This window comes from Nelumbo lutea, chromosome 4, assembly GCF_056320005.1.
Source record: "Nelumbo lutea isolate HS-2025 chromosome 4, American lotus-T2T, whole genome shotgun sequence".
Taxonomy (NCBI): domain Eukaryota; kingdom Viridiplantae; phylum Streptophyta; class Magnoliopsida; order Proteales; family Nelumbonaceae; genus Nelumbo; species Nelumbo lutea.
Window position 1 is genome coordinate 96636223 of NC_142687.1, and position 23582 is coordinate 96659804.

The 23582-nt window shown below is 39.1% G+C and overlaps 1 protein-coding gene across 2 annotated transcripts in view; it reads right to left on the reverse strand.

Annotated features, from left to right (window-relative positions):
• Window positions 1-5737: 5737 nt before the first annotated feature.
• Window positions 5738-23582, reverse strand: part of KEA5 (K+ efflux antiporter 5) — an 80844-nt gene continuing 62999 nt past the window's right edge. For both annotated transcript variants that reach the window (XM_088985959.1, XM_088985958.1), the window contains 5 exons: window positions 23232-23420; window positions 23060-23137; window positions 12857-12901; window positions 12684-12779; window positions 5738-6167 (listed from right to left, as the gene is read on the reverse strand). In XM_088985959.1, the coding sequence (XP_088842085.1) occupies window positions 6126-6167; window positions 12684-12779; window positions 12857-12901; window positions 23060-23137; window positions 23232-23420 (450 nt within the window). In that variant the 3' untranslated portion in view covers window positions 5738-6125. The remainder of the gene's footprint in view (window positions 6168-12683; window positions 12780-12856; window positions 12902-23059; window positions 23138-23231; window positions 23421-23582) is intronic.

Genomic DNA, 23582 nt, shown 5'->3' on the forward strand with positions numbered 1-23582 from the left:
AATTAAGGTTGTTTGTTGTATAATAACACTTTATATAAACAAACAATTTATTGCAGCCAAGCTTTTAGTGTCTTGAACTCCCCACACCCATGTAATGAAAAGCCATGTCAACTCACTATTTTGAAAACTTGACTAGATTGGACAGTCAAACCATTTGGCCCAGTAATTGGTTAGGTCACTGGTCCTATTTTGGCCTTGAACCGTTATTTTGCAAAGAATTGTTGAAATGGTTAAGAGAAATGCTGACCCAAATGATTGAACCACTAAACCATTCGACCCATGCAGTGGTACACAGTTTAATAAAATACTTAATTTTTTATTTCAAAGATCATTAATAGAGAAAAAAAGTGATGTAGAGATGGGGGAGGGACTGAAATGAGATCTTAGATATGAGATCACTAAGATGAGAGAGAGAGAGAGAGAGAGCAGAAAGGGTCAAGGTAGAAATGTTGCCTCTGCTATTTGTCACAACCACTGTTGTCGTTGTCGCATTTATCATCACCAGTGAGCATCTCCTCCTCCTCCTCTTTCTTCTTCCTTCATTCCTTCCTTTCTTTCTCTTTCTTTCCTTTCTTTTTTTTCTTTCCTTTCTGAGTCGACAATAACCACCTATCTCTCTCTTTTGTCACAAAAGAATATATATATATATATATATCATCAGTTTTATCCTAATATTCCAATTTAAGGTTAAACATATCAAACCACTTGAAATGTTCAACCATTCAGGTCGAACCACTGACCCGGTAACCAGTGGTCAAAGCGATTCCACTTATGAGTCGATTTTTAAAACCTGTGTAAGCTTAAGTAAAAATATGGAGATTGATATTTAAATTTTAAGGTTGTGATTGTGTTGTAATTATATGTGTCTTTTCTGTTTTAAATCCAAAATGTTAATCTATTTGTTTTATTACTTTCTAATTTAATTTATTTTATGCTACAATTAAAAGTATGGTTGCTTATTAAAAATTTAAGTGCGTTGTTGGCTTACATTCTAATTACTTCGCTGCTCATATAGTCAGGTTTAAATATATTTTTAACTTTATTTTCCCTTAAGGCTCTGTTTGGTTTGTGGGATGGGGGATGAGAAAAAGGGAATATTCTAAAAATATTCATTTTTCTCTCATTTGTTTCAAGGGAAATAGGGGGATGGGATGAGAAAAAAGTGGGATGCGAGATTCCAAAATTGTGCAATCGGAACGGATCGTTGTTGTTAGACTTAGAAGAGCACGACCATGCTGAAGGCAGTAGTGACGACGACGTCAACATCGCTAATCGCGACCATTCAAAAGTTTAGGTAATAACTTTCAGGAAGATCATTTAAGACGAACAATGGAAGAAAACGTTCAACAACAGGAAGATCATTTGAAAGTTTAGGTGGAAAAAATGCTTCGGAGCAAGTTTGAAACTGAAACCCAAGAGTTCGAGTAGAATAGAAGGAAACATTGAGCTCTTTGGTTTCCGCATAACAGTTTTTTGGAGTAAACTATCAAAGAATAAAATCATCAACCATCGGTTCAGGAATTTAATGGAATTAAATTTAATTAAAATAATAATAAAAAAGAATATGTCTCAAAATGAAGGCCTCAAGGCCGTACAAGTTACAATGGCAATCGGGAATAAACAAAGAGGTTGAAACGAGAAGAAGAAGAAGAAGAAGAAGAAGAGAGGAGAAAGAGAGTGGGAGATGAAGGGGGTAGCCGTTGCCTCTGTTCATCTCGAATGAAGGAGGAAGATGAACAATGCTATTTCGGTCCCCCTTCTATTGACCCCATACTCGACTCACGGGAAGATCATTTTACACTTTCCCATACCATCCCATATAAAACCAAACAATGGAAAGTTAAATTTTTACACTTTCCCATCCTACCCAAATCTTCTCACAAACTAAATGAAAACAAGATCTCTCTCTCTCCCTTAGCTAATTCATTATAAGCATGTATCTTCCCCCCTTTTCTCATATTTATAATTATATCTTCATTTATCAACATCATCACCCGAACCTTATCTCAATTAAACTAGTTCAGGGGCCAGGTTGGGCTAGGTTTGGGATAGGATTTGGCTCTTTGTTAATAGAAAATATTTAGGCCTGAACCTGAGCCTAGCCTGACCATCGGGCCTAGATCTTAAGCCCAATTTTGACTCTTGTATAAAACCCAAAGCCTGACCCTGAGCTTGAAGTCCAGTCTAAACATAAAAAGTCCTATCTATAGTGTAATTTAATAAATTAATTCCTATTTCCTAAATCGTAAGTTGTTGTATGATAATCATTTAATAGGTGATTCTCATCCTCATAATCCATCCAGAAAAAAAATTGGTTCTAGGTTTTCTTGATTCTAAGAATCTATATATGTGGGTGTTTGGCATAGAATGTTGATTCTTGATTCTAAAAATTAGAATGGTGTTTGGCATAACCCTATTTCTTCAGATCAGTTCTCTAATTTAGATCTAATATCCACCTAAATTCATCATTAAATTTCCATTCTAGCTCTAAACAAATTAACAAAAACTGAGATAGCCATGTAATACCAATTCACAGAGTTCTACTGTATGGTATGAATTTTAGATAGAAGTGGGAAAGCTTGGTACAATTGTAAATTTTGAAATTGGGAAAATTGGGTTTTGGTTTATGGAGTTATACAGTATTCTCGTGTTAGCCAGATAATAATGTCCAAAACTCCAAACAATAATAATAATAATATTAAGACAAATCCACTGATAAACATACATTGATGTGGAGCAAATAACAAGTTTTGCTTATCTCCTGTGAAACTTAACCTTCCAAACATGGTGAGACCTATAAACAGACTAACTAGTAAGACAAATTGCCTTATTAGCATTTGTCTTTTCTAGCATTATCACCAAGAGATTCACATTAAAAGAAGCCAAATCCAAACTAACAAGCAATAATCACAATAGAGCTAGAGCCAAATCCAAATGAGCTTCACATTGATCCATTGGTCCTTTCGATTTCTTTAGTTTTGATTAAGAGGGATTAATATTCAACTATAACAAAGAATATTAGTTACATTACTTTTAAATTTGGGTATTGAATCACTCTCCTTTGCCCTTATATAAGTAGTATTTCAATTTTTCTTTGGTATAGTACAATACATTTTTTAACAATATTAATAACTCTTCTCAAAGTTGATGAGAATTGAAAACGGGACTCAATTTCATTTTTTTAACTAAATGTGTGTATAATTTAGTTTGAAGCTTACTATTTAGTTATCAAAAATTAAATTAAAAAAATTAATATGGGTCTTGCATCATTGTAATTGACAATCTATTCTGACCTATTTTATTTGAAACCCACTAATTTATGTTATTTTTAATTTGATTTAAGATATCAAATGAGATCTTATTGGTAAATGACAACTCACTTTATTTGGTATTTATTATTTATCTAATAAATATAATTTGAGTTATTTATTTTTAAAAGTTAAATTAGGTTGCTTCCTAAAAGTTAAATCAAGTTTCTAGTTAAAAAAGTATTTTCTTTTTGAAAAAAAAATCATTAAAAAATGAACATGGGTTTATGGTAATCTTTTAATGGGTCCCACCATTTATATTTAATAGACTATGGATAAACATGTGTTAAGTTAATAAATGTCTATTGAGAATGTTTAGAAGTGAAACTACCCACTTTTTGAATCATATTTCTTGAATTAATAGGATGTCACATGTCTGAATGGTGGTAATGGGCTATGAGCTTTAGCAGCAACTCCTCAGAAAATGCCACATGCCTATCTTTACAGAAAAATGAGAAAGCCACATGTTTGAATGGTGGGGGGTTGTAGCCTGGTAGTGAGTTGTAGGCTTTAGTAGGAATTTCTCAAAATTGCCACATGTCTATTTTTCTAGAAAATGAGAATGCCACGTCTAAATAGTGAGGGCTGAAACCTGAACTCAAATCTAATATATATATAAGGTTCAAAGTATCGATATGATACGCCCCATATCGAGCGTATCGTATCATATAGGCGTATCGAGACCCTTATTTATTTCAGTAAAAAACCAATAAAAACATCTTTAAAAAACAAATTTTAAAAACAAAAAACAAAAAAAAAAACATTGAGCAGGTATTTTTTAGTACCGTTACGCCCCTGCCGATACACAGGGGTGTATCGATACTTTGAACCTATATATATATATATATATATATATATATATATGAATGTTATTAGATAATACACATACGTATCATACTTAATTTTATAAAAGAAAAAGATAAACCTATTCATATAGAACGACTTAGACCCTCTGTGAGGTTAAGTCATTTTACCTAGAATCATAACACATTCCAACACAATCTGACACCACACATCTCATACATGGCGGGGGGAGACTGGATCTGCTCCTAACACAGGGCACCTCACACCTACCTCACACGCACATCCTACCATGCATTGTGAACATCTCCTGTACTTATTAGTTATTATTCATGGGAGATGTTCTTAATGCACGATGGATGTGCCTGTGAGGTGCCCATTTGTGAGAAGCAAATCTCGTTCCTGATAGGGGGTGTTGGAGATGAATCATGCAGGCAGTGGAACGGGATCTGCTCCTCACACATGGGCATCTCATAGGCACATCCGTCGTGCATTGGGAACATCTCCCGTGAATAATAACTTATAAGTACAAGAGATGTTTCCAATGCATGGTAGAATGTGCATGTTAGGTCAGTGTGAGGCGCCCTGTGTGAGGAGCAGATCCGGTGGCGCATGCATAGTTATGAACTAAATGGAAGCAAATATGGCATTAAAGTAAACATTGTTCATAATTTTGGACAAAGTTCTTGTTAGTTATTACATGCAATCAATGATAGCCTTGAAACCATCTTTGCTTGTGGTGTTACATTCTCCAATATTTTGCCAAAATGGGCTTACTTCTTGCAAGTTGCATAACATGGTCCCTCAAAATCCAACTGTCATCTCGGACCAACCCATCAAAGGGACAGGTAGACAGCTCTTTCATGCGTCCCAGAAATGGTGCTGAATTGCTGATTAGATTTACCGTGAACGGCCACGGTAGATGGGTCTCAGTTTTGGTTATCACTCCTCTTAAACTACTACTACGATCACATGGGTACCCCAAGTGGTGAGACTGTGAGAGAGAGGGTGAGGCACCAACCTCCAAGGATTGAATTAGTCACATAATTACATATCAGCTATTTTCACAAAGTACTTATCTGAGAAGGCAAAAACTGTAGAGTGCCCTCATGTATCAGTCTGAGTCTATCTACTATTTTCCTCTTTTGTAATTCATTACTATTTTACCTTCTATTACCAACAAGGTATAAATGTAGAAGTTCGACCATTAATAGACCTGTCTGACTGCCTTATCATCTGACATGCCAGACAGTCTGAGCAAACAATGCTTTCATGAAGCCACCAAAGTCTCCCCATCTGTTAAGTTCACAAGTATTCTGTGCTATGTCACGAGTCACTAGAGTTGGACCCGATCTCTTTCAACATTAAACCGCCAACGAGTACAACCAGATATTTCATCCTGAGAGCCCACACTAGGTAACGGTGAGCAGCACGAAGTTTCAAGCATCAGAACTCTATTGTAATACCCAAAAAAAAAAAAAAAAATCCAACCCTCTAGGTGGGACCAAGCAACTCATGACCAATTCGGCAATGCCAATGAAATGGCCCAGCTTCCTTACGTCTATGTATTGGAAAAATGCAAGACAACCTATCATCAGGAGTCGAGAGAGAGAGAGAGAGAGGGACAATTATTTATCATTTTTTTGTTCTATATGCTCGCTAGGACAAAAGTGAAAAGACAATTATTTCTCAGTTCTCACATCACGTTTGTATGTATAGTGTGGGTCATTCCCAGGGTCACTGACGAAATTCCTCAACAGTTAAACGATCAACTAATCGTTTGTTATTATTTTTATATTTACAACATCAGGGAAAAAGAATATGCGATACAGTGAAATTTTACAAGGAACTTCTAATAATCCGAGCTCCGCTGTGCAATTAAATCTTCTGAATTATCATTTAAGACGTCCAATCTGGGTCCCGGCGCAAGCCCTCAAGCTTAGAAGTCAGATGTATTTTTACATGTTATACTCGTTGCTTTAGGTGCAAGCACACACATCAGCATTACGTGGAAAATTATAGTAGTCTGTTATGTGCTTCAATCAGGTTAGCTCTCTCCTGCAAATACAGAGGGAATTCTCAGGATGTTTCAGTAACCAAAGTACAAATGGCATAATAACAGGGCTATGGAAATGGTCATCTGTGTGTGTGTGCGCATGCCTATAAAAAACAGCAGTGAGATAACAATTAAATTAAATTACTTATGATTGATTGATGGTCGATGCACATGCCACCACAGTTTATGACTATTTTGCATTGTAGGCAGGGGTAGAGTGTGGGAAGGGTGGAGCCCATGGCTCCCCACCAACAGAAGTTTTGAAAGAATGGTAAGACAGGAACCTCCCCCCACTCGTAAGATGATGGATTCATGCTCTACCTCTGCTTAAGATTGCCACAGAATGCAGTATTTGGACAGAGCTTCAACAGCAGGTAAGGATATTTTGTCAAGAAATAATGGCAACAGATGTTATTCTATGACAATGGGATGAACCATGAAACAAATTCTTGCTGTGTTCAAGACAACTGTAAAAATAATGAGGATACTGCTAGGATGTTTCAGTAACCAAACTACAAATTACATTTCTTGTTATGCCACGATTACACGATATCTTAATGATTTTTGAAATGTGGATAGCTAATTATTTGTATAAAAATATTAATTATTAGACAACAAGGGCATATTAAATTATTCAATCATCGAATTAATTGAGATTCACGTAATCAATTGGGTGAAGACAAAGCAGGAATTTTTTGTTTTCTCTATGAATGATTCATTAGAAGATGGTCAGTGGTGACTGCCACCCCAATACAAAGAAACAGATTGGATACACCTAGGATTCGCCCTCCTCAAAATAAAACTAAAATGAATTTTGGTGGTTGCAGCACCAGAAATCCAGCGGAGTTAGAAATTGGGGGTGTGTTTCATGATCATGGACTTTTGGCTATGTCAGGACCAATGGAAGTAGGTAATTCATCGAATTCGGATTAGCTGAACGCTTTAGCTGTTCAGCAGGCTGTGGAACCAATGGTGAGGTTCCATGCCAGTATTAAATTTATGGGCCCCACTGTAAAAGATGCGGGCCCCAAGTATTCAATACTGGTGTGGAACCTTATCATTGCTTAAGCTAAATCGTTCAGCTAAACCTTGCTCAATTCAATCAGGGCAGAACTACTTGTAATACTTCAAGCGTTGAAGTTAGAAAATTCATCAAACTTCACGGACCTGATTGTTAGAGATTCCAAGATCATAGTGATTGGACCATGGAGTCTCAGACGCCAGATTATGAGAAGCTAGATACCCAGTGTTGCATGGACACAGACACAAGAATTAGAATCCAACACATGCTCAACAGTCTGACTTGGCAAGGCAAAAAAAAAAAGGGACTTGTGGACCTATGGACAAGTATAACTATAAACTATTAAAATACTCCATATTTTATTGAATTTTAATTGAACAAGTTTTAAAAGCTTACCTTTGTTGCTTCACAACATTTTTGTAAGAAAAATGGCATTCAATGTGTAAATTAACCATTCATTTACATGAAATAAGCAATGAGAGATGGAAAGAATGTTAGAAGTGTTGTTCAAGAATCCATGGAGTGCTGCTGCCTAATATTTGTCCTAATGGACAATTAATCCATTTAGTAGAGACAATTCGACATATGGATAGCTGGCTCAGTGTTTATACTACATGGATCTCTTATCCTGCTAACTCCCTTGTGGACTCTTAAACCCAATCGGGGTAGGTTTTTTTACCATTGATCGGGGTTTGGGGTGGGTTTTGGGGAAATCTGAAACTCTTGGGATTGGGGACAAAGAAGGGATAGTATTTGCCCACCCCACCCTGACCTTGGCCCTAAATCCACCCCGACCATATTATATTACACAATATATGTAAAACTGTTAATATATATTATATTTAATTATAATATATTATAATATAATATAGTTCTAGGTAGGTTTCAAAAAAAATAAAAAGATAAATTTGCAAGTACTATTATTGTTTTAGTAATATTTTATTAATAGTTTATTAATAACTTATTATTTTATTATTATGTTCTTATGAGTTTATTAATTTATTATTACTTTAATGATATTTTATTATAGTACTATTATTTTATTACATTTTAACAAATATTTAATTAGTTTTTTCATTATTACAATATTATTATTATTATTACCTTATTAATATTTTATTATTGTACTAACATTTTATTAATGTTATGGTTTGGGGGTTTTTTGTCAGGAGTTCTTTACTTTTTGAGAAGCCTTGGAATGGGAATCCCATTCTCAAGGGGCGGTGGGCTAGAATTGCCATTCAAATATATGGGGGAATCTCATTCCAACCAAATAAATTGGCTGGAATCATAATGGACCTTTTTTATTGCGATTCTAGGCACCTAATCCAGGGAACCAAATGGCCCCTAAAAATAAAAGAATAATCACTATCATATGAAAACATATCCTGCACTTAACCGATGACAATGAAAATTTTAAATACAAATAAACTTTTGCCAAACGAATAAAACTCCTTTCCTTAGATGAAGTAACACAATTTTTGTGTGTAGTGAAACATCTACAAGGATAGCACATGTAAAGAAAGTGACTTACACTAGGAGAGGATGATAGGTGCATCTTAAGATTTTCCTCTTCCCCTTCCCCTTTGTCTCTCATCAAAACAATGTGCCTTCTGGATAACTTGTCCTAAAGATATTGTCGTACTCTTAAGAATCATTTCAGTTCTCCCCCCTTTTAAATACAACTAAACTTTGACCAAACGAATCAAGCTCCTTTCCTAAGATGAAGTAACACATTTTTTATGTGTAGTGAAACATCTACAATTATAGCCTCTATGTACAGCAAGTGACTATACACTAGAAAAGGATGATAGATGCAATGCTCCATAGGCTGCTGCTTCTTTCATTCAGGTCCTTCAACTTTCTACATAACCAGTAACTACAACACTCTCCTCAGACTATAACAATTGAAATTTACCATCTCAAAGAAAAAATGCAAATACTGCCAAGCTGAATTGGCAATGAATAAATAGGTGATATGCTATTTCCCATTCTTCATTACAGAAAACATATGCTGTTGATGGGATGTCCAGACTCCATACCTTTAGTGATCAGCTTGTCTCTTGTGAGACACCTGCCTAGTACAGATGTCCACACCGTGAGTTAGACTAGATCAAAGAAGGTACAGGAGCATTCCAGATGGACTTATGGGGGAAAGTCCCCCTTAGTCAAGCATTGTGAAAGTTTCAGATATGTCCCATTTTCATATACGACTATCTTCATGATTTAGTGTGGGCTGGATTGAATGTAGCAGATATAGTAGATTAGCCAGCTTCTCTACCTCCCAATACTTAAAATTTTCTGCAGGGATACCAGATTATAGTGTCTCCACTGGTTCTCTAACCACACCACAGATCAGTCCATAGATGGATTCTATTTCCTTGATACCCTTCTCAAAACATCATGTGATCTGTTCGTGATGCCTGGATCCCATTAGTGCTATAATAACCATTATCAAGTGTTCCAAACCCAGACCTCCTTCCTCTTTAGGCTTGCATACCTTATCCTAGTCTATAAGTGGTACTTCTCTTTTTTCCTTCCCCTCTTCATAGACAATTCAAACTTTTAGTCTGGATAACTATAGACGATATGTAAATGACCCTCACTAGAAGCAATATAAGAATATATAAATTTTAAAAAAATCCAGTTTTGACTTGTTTGCTCTTGCACCAGCTGGTGTCTTGTTTACTCCTTGGCATTATCAGATCTAAGATTTTTTATTCTGATGCCAAAATGGGTCAAAATTATTTGGTGGAACGCACAGGTTAGAGTAGGTTCCTCATCTCGAGAACGCATAAGGTAAACCCATGAAAATTGAAGGTAATCATCAACAATGAATAGGAAAAATCTGTACCCCCCCCATTGTAGTAATGTGATATGGCCCCCAAATATCGGTATGAATAATTTCAAAAAGAACACTGCTTCTTTTATTACTCAAAGAATAGGTAGATCTACAATACTTTGCAAGTTCACAACACTCACAACTCAAACTAGACACTTGGACTGACTCAAAAAAAGTAGGAAAAGACTCTTCAAAGACCCAAAAGATAAATGACCCAACCAGAAGACTCACAAATTGAGAAACAAAAGACCTCCCAACTTCTTTATTTCTCCCAAGTGATGCTCTAGCAAGTAGACTCCATTTGTCTCACAGCTAGTCCTAATCACCTTCTTTGTCACCAAACCGTGAAAGACACATCGATGAGGAAAAAAGGTAAACTAGGACTGAGGACAAAGACATGGCATCAGACACTCTGATATCTCCCTTGCTAGAAATAGGTACAAGGGATCCATCAGCAATAGAAACTTTATCTCTACCAGAGGATAAGGACTAAGAGGTAAACTAGTCATATGGTCTGAAGCACTTTGATCCAACAAACCAAAAAAAGACTAGTGTTACTTGTGGCTGAAGCATGATAGGCAGTAGCCCTGGTACTTGAGTGAGCAAAAGCCGAGGTGGGAGTAGCAGTGGATGTAGTGGCTGATGGATGAGATGATCATGAAGCTCCAACCTCACTCTCTAACTGAGTTAAGGCATCTAGGGATGTGGATTTCACGGTAGAAGATGCACAATCAATAGTGACAGCTGCATTAGCATTCCCCTTCTTGTTCTTGAGTCTTGCTGGAAAAAGACGAGGATACAGCTTCTAACAAGTATCCCTAGTGTGCTTTGGCTTCTTACAATGGTCACAAATTATCCCCTTCTTGTTCTTGAATCTTGCTGGAAAAAGACGAGGATACAGCTTCTAACAAGTATCCCTAGTGTGCTTTGGCTTCTTACAATGGTCACAAATTATCTCCTTCTTGTCTTCCCTTTTTTATATCCCTTTCCTTATCACCTATAGGCTTTGATTTCACTACTGCCAATGCTAATTCCATGGGTGGGTTCATAATCTAAATTCAGCCCAGCAAGAAATTCAAACACTCTATTTGTCTCAACCAACTTCCTGTATAATGTTGCACCCTTATGGCTTTCCTATTCAATGGTTTCCAAGTGATAAATTTCATGCCACAGGGATTTTAAGGTAGAGAAATAAACAGATATAGATTTCTCCCCCTGTTTAAGATTGTTCACTTCACTTTTCAGCTCATAGGCCCTAACAACATTCAAGGGTTATGAGTAAGTTTCCTTCATATTCTCCCAAATTTCCTTAGCAGTTTTCACCCACAAGTAATTTCTATTGGTATGAGGCTGCATAGAGTTGCACAGCCAAGTCATAACTAGATAATTTTCTTGAACGCATTTAGCATAAGTTGGGTCTTCCTTTGCTGGTTGCTTTGTATCTTCAGTTATATATCCAAGCTTCCCCCTTCCTCCAATAGCCATCATGGCTGATTTGGCCCATTCCAGGTAATTTGTGCCTTCAAACTTAACAGTGGTAATCTGAAAAGAATTGCCTGACATATTTCCAGGCCTCATAGATCCTTCCTCAAATGTCTTTGCTTCCTTTCCAACTGTCTCCATGATAATCACTCCACAAAACTCACGAGTATCTAAGGAAGAGGCTGAAAAAGGTTTCTGTACAGCAACCCAGTGACAGTTACAGCCCTGAAATAATCTTTCAGCAACCTAGTATCAATACCAATACCAGAAAAATAAGCATGATAGGCTTGAACCTTTAAATTGATCTGTTTTCAGAGAAAAACCCTAGAACCAGCCTTAGAGAAAACCAGAAAATCCAGCCGCTCCTACCAGAAGAATCCAATCACTTTCTACAAGCTGTAGATCTCTGAAATAATGTATTTTCTACCCAGAAAAACCTGAGCACCACTCCCAATCAAGGTTAAAACCCTTATACTTCTATCCGATCCCAAGTCTCTGATTCTTCCTGGGTGTTGGTGATCTCCAAGATTTCACAGGTCTTGGGCAGCAACAGACTTCTCCAAAAACTTCCAAGAATCACGCATACCAAGCTGAAAACTCCAGCTTTAATTTATCCTCATGTAGTCAGCTGGGAGAACCCTACATGAGAACCCTAACAGTCCCTAAACTTGGCTCTGATACAAGTTGTCTGATCTGTTCACAGTCGGCCTGTGTTCTGATGTAGTTTCAGCTAGAAAGAAAAGAAAGAAAAGAAAGAAAAAAAATGAATAGAATAAAGCAGGGGAGAAGAGAGAGAAGAAGAATAGAAGAAGAAAGGCACAGCTAATGGGCCTGCTGTCCACTCTCTCAATTAGTATTTATATGTTTCTAATATAAAAAACAGTACAAAGGCATAAATACCCCTGTCACCCAAGTAACACTAACAGCAACTAAAAACATAATAAAAACTAACAGCAACTACAGTAACTAAATTACTGCACTATTTCTCCACATCATTCTTCAGCTGCATTTCAAAGTAGGTAGATGCTTATGAAAGGCATTTCATCTGAATTTCTATTTGAAGTTACTGTTTAAGTTTCAAGATGGGAATCTTTTATTTGGGTTTCTATAAGTAGGTACTATTACATTTTAGAGAGAGAGAGAGAGAGAGAGAGAGATTTTAAGTGGACTAACCTCATTTTGTGTGCTGCTCTCTGAAGGAAACCAGTGCAAGAGAACACCCAGGTGCATCACAGCAGGCATCAATTTGAACATAACAGGAGTTGTTACCTGTAGCATGTTTTACCATGAAAAACTTCAAAACAAAAATACAAACCCATCTGTAATCCCAAATAAAAGAAACTTACCAGACTGAGAGCTGTTGTTCCTAGAAGAAGAAGATACATTTTCCCCTGAATAAGACAAGATTTGAGTTAATAGTACTCTATATAAGAATAACCATAATAATGGTAATAACAAAAATGACCAAAAGAGCGAAATAAAATAAGGCTAGGCAATTAGTGGCTATGGCTATGCTGGTACACCCAACCTGACCAAGATTTAGCACACGTGAGATAGACAATAAAACAAAAAGAAATGGATTCTTTCACCCCATTTGTGCATCCTATTGTTAGACAGTTTTGTATGCCCTTAGCTTCAATCAAAATTGATGTACTTTATGAGTTTATTGTAAATGAATAAAAGTGCATATTTGATTCATGCTCCCATGGTATGTTTCTGTGTAATACCCTTAAACTAGACACTTAATGAGACTCGTGTTAGTTTAGAATGTTCACAGCCAGTGGGTCGGTCTGGGGAGACCTATCCTGACAAGGCTGACACTGTGGTGCCACCAAGTCGGTTGGGGTGGCTTGTCTCAACTACCGGGGTGAAACAGGCACATACAGTGTGGGATTAATTGAATCTTTGAACTGGACCAGATTTCCATTATTGCCCTGGACCTTGGAGATTGATGGGCAAAACTGAAAAATTACACCCGACCCCTAAACTCGATTATGATACTGCACTAGGTGTCGGATTGGGTTGTCTTTGATATACCAATCAATGAGATCCTTAGCGGGGGTCAAAACCTGGGAATGTTGGGACAGTCTGAGAATTCATCTGAGTGGGTGATCATAATGACAGGATCAGCCCCTTTGTCGGACAAAGGTAATGATCGGGGATGCACTCTCACTGATGGAAACCAAGACTGCCGGCAACTGATTTCAATCGTTGAGATTTGTTTTGCAAAATATATTTTATATGAGATATAAAAAGTATATATATATTATGGTTTTGAAATGTTTGCAAAAGGTTTTAATTCCCGGGATCCATACTTGAGAAAGTGCAACACTATTCCTTGTATCCGAGGGAGAGGTCCTCTCTTGTCGGGCAGTGTATGATCATTATGGGCTGAGAGGTTAAGTGTAAGGCCATTGAGGATAATACTTGATGGGCTAATCTTGCATCTGCCCACAGTCCCTGGGTGTTACAAGGTGGCTTGGCCCAGGGACCACTTAGGGTAAGTGTTGGGCCCATAGAGCCCATCTGATGGGTTTCAGGGGGTGCACTGTCCATAACAGTGTATTCGGCCAGGACTTGTAACAAAGGCTGGGCTGAACCCATGTGGCTGATGTGTAGATCAATGTTTGGGTCCCACGCCATACAAGGAAGCCCAACTGGGCAGCAGTTTGGAAGGCTTAATGAATACATAACCCTTAATGAGCCTTAAGCCCATTTCGAACTGGGCTAATTTGATTAGTCTTTAAAGGGCGAATTCTGAGATAAGATCAACTGATAGGATTGGGCCCACACCCTATCCACTCAGAGAGTCCAAGATCTAAATGAGATTTAGATTTGGAAACTTCCTAATTAGATTAGGAGCTGGCTGATCTAATCTGCAGATAAGATAAGGATTATCCCTTATCTTAAAGGGACTTCTAATCCAGATATGATTTGGGTTAGCAACTCCTAATGGGATTAGGAGCTGATCCCTTTAAGTCTATAAAAGGAAGAGGGGGCGGCAGCCTTTAGACATCTAGACACACAATCACCAGCAACAATCTTGTCTTGAGAGCTAAGATCACAGAGGAAAGAATTCTGCACCCTGCAAATTCTCTCTAGCCGCCTCCTTCCTGCAGCCGCCGCCTATAGCAGTTCGATCTCCATTGCTTGGGAGAAATCAAGATCAGATCTTGATTCCAATCTTTTGGAGAAAAGATTGGTAGGAGTTGTATTCACTAGCCGCCCAGGTGATTCTTGGGAAGAATCAAGTTCTTAAGAAGGACACTGCTGATTCTGCTCCACCCTGCACTGCGCCATCTTCAGTGGGAGCAGATTTTGGTTTCTACCTTGGGCGTGAACACCTCCGTTGAGAGATATTATTTCTTTGTATCAGGTATTATCTCTCTCTCCTCCTTTTGGTTCAGATCTGGTTCAGTTTATGGTTCAAGAATGATTCTTGAAAATATGATTTTCTAAATAGGGAATTCGATTCCCAGTTGATAGGAAAGAAAAATTTTTGAAATTCGCCCCCCCTTTATTCCGCAATCTTGGGCATCCATTGGATGGTTTCCTATCCCTTCAGTGGTATCAGAGCCATGGTTCAAATCTTGAACCATTCTGTTTCAGATCTAAACCTGCGCAATTAGGGAGAAGGCGTTCTACCGAATTTGCGCAGATATGGGTTTTGGGAAATTTGTTCCCAAAACAGATGGGCAAATAATCTGAAATTAATTTTAAATAAATCTGATTATTATTTAGAATAGTTCTTTATAATTTTCTGGATTTATGGGTTGTTCGTACAAGAGGAGATCGAAATCTTGATTTGCGTAGGGAGAACTGCAAGATTTGCAGTTTTTGAATTGAATTTATTACATTTGGTCTGTAAATAATTTTTTTTTTATTTTTAGACTCAATGTATAGGCATTCGATCTGATGTAATAATTAATAGAAATAGGAGTTCTATTTATTTTTAATTTTGGATCGAAGATGGCGGCGCAGAGAAGGAGATTTCGCGGATGGGAGATTCAATATCTGCGATTTGTAGTTTGAGAAACTGCAATCTGTGATCTAACCTCTGTTTTGCAGGATGGAGTGTGTGAATAGCCCTGATTAACTACTTTTGTTTTTCTTTTATCAGTTATTTAATTTCAGATTATTTTCTTGAATTAAGGATTTAATTAAAAATCAAACCCTAGACCCATTCGAACCAAGATTGGTTCAAACTGTTTGGATAAAATTCTAGGGTTTAATCAAGCCTGAAAGTCAGCCCTAATTTTTCCACTAATGAGCCTAAGGATTGATATTTAATTAAATGGTTAATTCGGCCCAGCCTGTAAAGGCCCAGTTTTAAATAGTTAAAACTGCAAAAGCCCATTTTAAAGGATAAAGCTATATGGGCCGAATTGGGTAACCCTAATTCAGCCCATATACCTAGATAATATTAATGGTTAATATTATGGAATTTTAACGGGCTTCCAACGGGCCTTAGAGATAATTATTTATTGGATCAATTTATCCCTGCATGAGATGTATGGATGTGTGATGTGCTGCGTACATGGGCTATAAGTACTTGGCCCATGCTCATTCGACAGTGGCTCTTGCGCACACCATGGCTGAATGCACATCATTGCCATGGTGTCCCTTTTGGTCATTGGATGACTTCCCTCAGTGGTGGGCCCCACACCTCATCAAGAGGTCATGTGCGGAACCCTAGCCGATTTAAGACCCACCGAAATCTGGCTTTATGAAAGTCAATGGGAGCCACTTTGGTTTGACCTAAATCAAACTAGGGCGTAATTTTGTTCCCTCCAGCTAATATGAGTGCATGTGATAGGGAGATTCATATGATGAACTCTCTAAAGGCCTTCCATCATTAGCATGAGGATGGGTCCTTCAGTAATGAGGAAACGCACCAGAAAACGGATCTTTTGCAAAGCTTCTTGATGACAACAAGCTTAAGGGCCCAAACTACGCCGACTGGTACAGGAACCTTATGCTGGTCCTAGCTTCAGAAAAGCTGGACAAAGTGGCAAAGAATCCTGCCCCGGAGCGTCCGGGAGACAAGGCTTCTGAGGCCCGAAGGAGAGACTATCAGGAATGGGAGGAGAAAAACTCCCTAGCCCGGTGTTACATCATCGCCTCCTTGGACAACCCAATACAGAGGCAGTTCGATCAGATCAAACTTGCCAATGACATATTGGACAGCCTGAGGATGATGTATGAAGAGCATAATCGTTCTACTCGGCAAAAGGTCTTGAAGCAGTTCATGACCACTCAAATGTCCAAGGGCCAACAAGTTCACGACCATTGTCTTCGGATGATGGGTTACATCAACGAACTGGAGGCTCTTGGATCCGGGTTAGACCTCGCAACCCAGATAGACGCTATCCTTAATTCTTTGCCTCCTTCCTTTAATCCGTTCATCATGAACTATAACATGAACAAGCTGAATGTCAGCTTGCAAGAGCTCAGCAATATGTTGCAAAGAGCTGAAGAACTGATTAAAAAGGATGAGCCTGTAGCTATGCTTGTTGAAGCTAGCAAAACGGGCAAGAGAAAGAGGAAGGCAAAGAAGCCTCAGAAGAAATCCACCAAGGGCAAAAGGCAGAAGAAAGACAAAGCATTAGATGCATGTCACTTCTGCAAGAAGACCGGCCACTGGAAACGTAATTGTACTGCCTACCTGGAATCCAAGAAAGGTAATTTCGAAACTTGTGTTATAGAAACCAATTTATTGGTAGCTTCTGCGTCCTGGTGTAATGACTCCGGGGCTTCAACTCATGCGTGTAACTCACTGCAGGGGTTCAAGGTAAGTAGAAGGCTGAGTGAAGGAGAAGTCACTCTCTACTTGGGGACTACTGCAACTGTTGCAGCCGCGGCAATAGGAACCGTGGAGTTAATTTTTAGAGAAGGAAAAATTGTACTCAAAGATTGTCTTTATGTACAAAACTTAAGAAGAAATTTGATTTCTGTTTCAAAACTGTGTGCAGATGGTTATTCTGTCTTCTTTAGTAATGCGATTACTATTAAAAGAAATAACAGATTCATCGCATACGGGGAACTGGAGAACGGTCTCTATGTTCTACATCCTTCTCTAGAAACTAACATAACCGAAACTACGTCGGCTGAAATCCCCAAGAAGAGAGCCCGTGATTTAGTTAATCCCACGTGTCTGTGGCACCACCGACTTGGCCACATCGGTGTTGACCGAATCACAAGGTTGGTAAAGGATGGTCATTTGGATTTTCTAACTGTAGAAGATCTTCCCACCTGTGAGCCTTGCCTACAAGGCAAGATGACAAAACGGCCAGTTGACAGTAAGCCTGAAAGATGTACAGGCACACTTGACCTAATACATACTGATATATTTGGTCCCCTAAGTGTTAGGACACGGAATCAACACATGCATTTCATCACCTTCACAGATGATTTCTCACGATATGGTTACGTGTACCTAATGAGACACAAGTCTGAATCCTTTGAAAAGTTCAAAGAGTTTAGACAAGAGGTCGAGAAACAGTTGGGGAGAGAAATTAAAGCCCTTCGATCTGATCGAGGTGGCGAGTATCTCTCTGACGAGTTCAGGGACTACTTAAAGGACAATGGGATAGTATCACAATTAGCTCCTCCTGCTACACCACAACTTAACGGTGTTTCAGAGAGGAGGAATAGGACCTTATTGGATATGGTCCGGTCACTTCTCATACACTCAGAGTTACCCACATCCTTTTGGGGCTACGCATTAGAGACTGCGATCTACGTGCTGAATCGGGTTCCAACCAAATCGGTTCCAAACACTCCATATGAACTTTGGTCCGGAAAAAAACCAAGTGTCAGACACTTGAAGATTTTGGGTTGTCCAGCACACGTTAAAAGAACGAGTGCGGACAAGTTGGAATCCAAGACTAGCCATTGCCTATTTGTAGGCTACCCAAAAGGCTCTGTAGGTTACCTTTTCTATGACCCAAGTGAGCAGAAAGTGTTCTGCAGTCGAAATGCCCAGTTCTTGGAGACCGATTATATCCTGGACACCCATCGTCAGGAAATTGTTCTTGATGAGGAGAGCTCAGGAGCAGTGGGAGATGTCCCACAAGTACCAGGTAGTGACCAACCTAGAAGATCCACTCGGGTATCCAGGCCACCAGTCCGTTATGGTTATGACCAGGATAGTTACCTGGTAGAAACCTTGACTAGTAAGGAGGATCCCATGACTTACGCGGAAGCTATGTTGGACATAGATTCCCAGAAGTGGGTGGAGGCCATGAGAGCAGAGATGGACTCAATGGAGACCAATGGAGTCTGGACTCTAGTAGATCCGCCCTCCGGGGTAAAAGCAATTGGTTGCAAATGGATTTACAAGAGGAAGAAGGGCCCCGATGGTAGGGTTGAGACCTTCAAAGCTCGTCTGGTGGCGAAAGGGTACACTCAGAAAGAGGGCATCAATTATGAGGAAACCTTTTCGCCTGTGGCCATGCTTAAATCCATTAGGATCCTGCTAGCTGTAGCAGCAAACCATGATTATGAGATTTGGCAAATGGATGTCAAAACTGCATTCCTGAATGGAGATCTTACTGAAGATATCTATATGCAGCAGCCGCAAGGCTTCATAGCTGCGGGTCAAGAAAACATGGTATGTAAACTTAATAGATCCATTTATGGACTTAAGCAAGCTTCTAGAAGTTGGAACATCCGTTTTGACTCTGTCGTCAAATCGTTTGACTTCGAGCAAAATCCGGATGAACCCTGTGTTTACAGGAAGTACAGTGGAGATAAGGTTACCTTCTTGGTTCTGTATGTAGATGACATTCTACTCATTGGGAATGATGTAGGAATGTTGACTACGGTAAAAGTATGGCTTTCACAGCAATTCTCCATGAAAGATCTTGGAGAGGCCTCCTATATACTAGGTCTTCGACTCTATAGAGATAGATCGAAGCGAATAATAGGATTATCCCAATCTGCCTACATTGACAAAATAGTCAAAAGATACAACATGGAAAACTCCAAGAAAGGAAATGTTCCATTCAGGCACGGAGTCACTCTCTCCAAGAAGATCTCCCAAGACTTTTGAGGAGATAGATGGCATGAAGGACGTTCCCTATGCCTCTGCCGTAGGGAGCATCATGTATGTCATGCTGTGCACTCGCCCTGACATTGCTCAGGCAGTGAGTGTAGTAAGCAGAATTCAGGCCAACCCAGGGCAGGAGCACTGGACTGCTGTGAAAAACATACTTAAGTACATTCGAAAGGCAAAAGAGTTTTGTCTAGTATTCGATGGTAATTCACTACAGATCCAAGGGTATACAGATGCCGATTTCCAGTCGGATCCAGAAGATAGAAAGTCTACATCTTGATATATTTTCACGATAGGATCGTGTGTTGTTTCCTGAGTGTCAACGAACAAGGGTCCTAAGTTGCAAATTAATAGTCCACAAGCCAAGCCGAGCGCATTGCCGTAAGTGAGGCTGCCTTATGAATGAAGGTGTTCATTCCTGAATTTGGAATTCAGCACATCACCCATTCCATTGTTGTATGACAACACTGGACCTACGGGAGGATGATAGTAAGAGGTAGCATCAGCGGAGAATGTGGTAGACCCATTGACAAAGCCACTGACACAGAAAGTGTTTATGAAACACGTGGAAAGTATGGGACTCCGGCTAGTACCTGATTGGACCTAAGTGCAAGTGGGAGCTGTTAGACAGTTTTGTATGCCCTTAGCTTCAATCAAAATTGATGTACTTTATGAGTTTATTGTAAATGAATAAAAGTGCATATTTGATTCATGCTCCCTTGGTATGTTTCTGTGTAATACCCTTAAACTAGATACTTAATGAGACTCGTGTTAGTTTAGAATGTTAGCCAGTGGGTCGGTCTGGGGAGACCTATCCTGACAAGGCTGACACTGTGGTGCCACCAAGTCGGTTGGGGTGGCTTGTCTCAACTACCGGGGTGAAACAGGCACATACAGTGTGGGATTAATTGAATCTTTGAACTGGACCAGATTTCCATTATTGCCCTGGACCTTGGAGATTGATGGGCAAAACTGAAAAATTACACCCGACCCCTAAACTCGATTATGATACTGCACTAGGTGTCGGATTGGGCTGTCTTTGATATACCAATCAATGAGATCCTTAGCGGGGGTCAAAACCTGGGAATGTTGGGACAGTCTGAGAATTCATCTGAGTGGGTGATCATAATGACAGGATCAGCCCCTTTGCCGGACAAAGGTAATGATCGGTGATGCACTCTCACTGATGGAAACCAAGACTGCCGGCAACTGATTTCAATCGTTGAGATTTGTTTTGCAAAATATATTTTATATGAGATATAAAAAGTATATATATATTATGGTTTTGAAATGTTTGCAAAAGGTTTTAATTCCTGGGATCCATACTTGAGAGAGTGCAACACTGTTCCTTGTAGCCGAGGGAGAGGTCCTCTCTTGTCGGGCAGTGTATGATCATTATGGGCTGAGAGGTTAAGTGTAAGGCCATTGAGGATAATACTTGATGGGCTAATCTTGCATCTGCCCACAGTCCCTGGGTGTTACAAGGTGGCTTGGCCCAGGGACCACTTAGGGTAAGTGTTGGGCCCATAGAGCCCATCTGATGGGTTTCAGGGGGTGCACTGTCCATAACAATGTATTCGGCCAGGACTTGTAACAAAGGCTGGGCTGAACCCATGTGGCTGATGTGTAGATCAATGTTTGGGTCCCACGTCATACAAGGAAGCCCAACTGGGCAGCAGTTTGGAAGGCTTAATGAATACATAACCCTTAATGGGCCTTAAGCCCATTTCGAACTGGGCTAATTTGATTAGTCTTTAAAGGGCGAATTCTGAGATAAGATCAACTGATAGGATTGGGCCCACACCCTATCCACTCAGAGAGTCCAAGATCTAAATGAGATTTAGATTTGGAAACTTCCTAATTAGATTAGGAGCTGGCTGATCTAATCTGCAGATAAGATAAGGATTATCCCTTATCTTAAAGGGACTTCTAATCCAGATATGATTTGGGTTAGCAACTCCTAATGGGATTAGGAGCTGATCCCTTTAAGTCTATAAAAGGAAGAGGGGGCGGCAGCCTTTAGACATCTAGACACACAATCACCAGCAACAATCTTGTCTTGAGAGCTAAGATCACAGAGGAAAGAATTCTGCACCCTGCAAATTCTCTCTAGCCGCCTCCTTCCTGCAGCCGCCGCCTATAGCAGTTCGATCTCCATTGCTTGGGAGAAATCAAGATCAGATCTTGATTCCAATCTTTTGGAGAAAAGATTGGTAGGAGTTGTATTCACTAGCCGCCCAGGTGATTCTTGGGAAGAATCAAGTTCTTAGGAAGGACACTGCTGATTCTGCTCCACCCTGCACTGTGCCATCTTCAGTGGGAGCAGATTTTGGTTTCTACCTTGGGCGTGAACACCTCCGTTGAGAGATATTATTTCTTTGTATCAGGTATTATCTCTCTCTCCTCCTTTTGGTTCAGATCTGGTTCAGCTTATGGTTCAAGAATGATCCTTGAAAATATGATTTTCTAAATAGGGAATTCGATTCCCAGTTGATAGGAAAGAAAAATTTTTAAATTCGCCCCCCCCTTTATTCCGCAATCTTGGGCGTCCATATGATGGTTTCCTATCCCTTCACCTATGCAAGAGGAATTATGAGGATACTATCTCTTCTTTATCTTTTCCCTTCACTTTGTAAGTATGGAAATATTTCATCCTCTATTTCTCCCCATTCCTCACCACAAAAGAAAAGAGAGATGTTATGGGCATGCAACCGAGGAACGGCCTTGGCGCAATGGTTTGGTTGCTCCATTGTCACTTGGCTGACCACAGTTCAAATCTTGGAAACAGTCTCTCTGTATGTGCAGGGGTAAGGCAGCGTATATTGGTGGGAGCTTCATGCACTGGGCTTCCCTTTTATGGGCATGCACCAGGGAAGTATGGAAATATTCTCTTCCTCGTTTTAGGACCAACAAAACCCTATCATGTGGACGTTATCTCCCCATTGCCCACCACAATAGAAAAAAAAAAAAAAGTTGCTATGGGCATGCACCTGGGAAGCAATGCTATGGAAACTTTGGGAATTGGGAAAAGTGAAATGCAAGTTTAATCAAAATAAGTGAGATCATCAAGCAGTAATTGAAATTGTTACAATAAGCATGACACATTAGGTTAACACCTGAGAATTTGAAGGTACCACGGAATCCATCACCGTTGGCCAAGTATAGTTAGTTGGGACACAGTGTATATGATGATAAATCATAGTATCCATCAGATTCAGGGGGAGTGCTGAGAGTGTAAGGGCATTTTTATCCTTTTATATGTTTTTGGTATTAGGGTGCCTAGTTATGGGCATTTTTGTAATTTCTTCATTATGTTCAAATACCAAGTTTCTAGGTGTGAAGAAAAATAACACCTAATTCTCTCGACAAACTCTTCTTCTCTTCTCTTCTTTTCTTTTCTTTTCTTTTTCCTTCCTTTCCTTATCACACAATATTTTATAACTAGATTAGTTCTACTATACATATACATATAAATAGAGAGATCAACAATCACCTCAATAAGATGGAGATTGGAGGCACGGCTTAATAGAACAAATGCAAACTCTCCAATTTGAGCAAGTAGAACACCGACCTTTGAAAAACATTGAAAAAAATAAATAAACAACCAAAAGTTAGAGATTGGATGAAGTAAACAAATTTTTCATTAAGAACATTATGTAACTTACAAGGAATGATGTCCTGAGACTATATCCAAAGACCTTGGTCACCATGCCAACTACAGCTGTCTTAACAACAACAACTAGAATGACAGATGCAAGCAGTATATCCACATGGCTCCATAAGAATTGTACATGTATGAGCATTCCAATACTAGAAAGAAACAGAGCTGCAAAAAGGTTACGGATTGGTTCCACCTGCAACATATAAAGCAAAGTGTTGGAATCTTACAACCTTTATGGTTTACATGAAACATAATAAAAGCACACAAGAGACTCTAGAAACCACCTCCTAACTTTGGTAAATGAAGGAAGCAATCATAAAGAGTTATGTACAACATTTATAAAATAAATAAAATT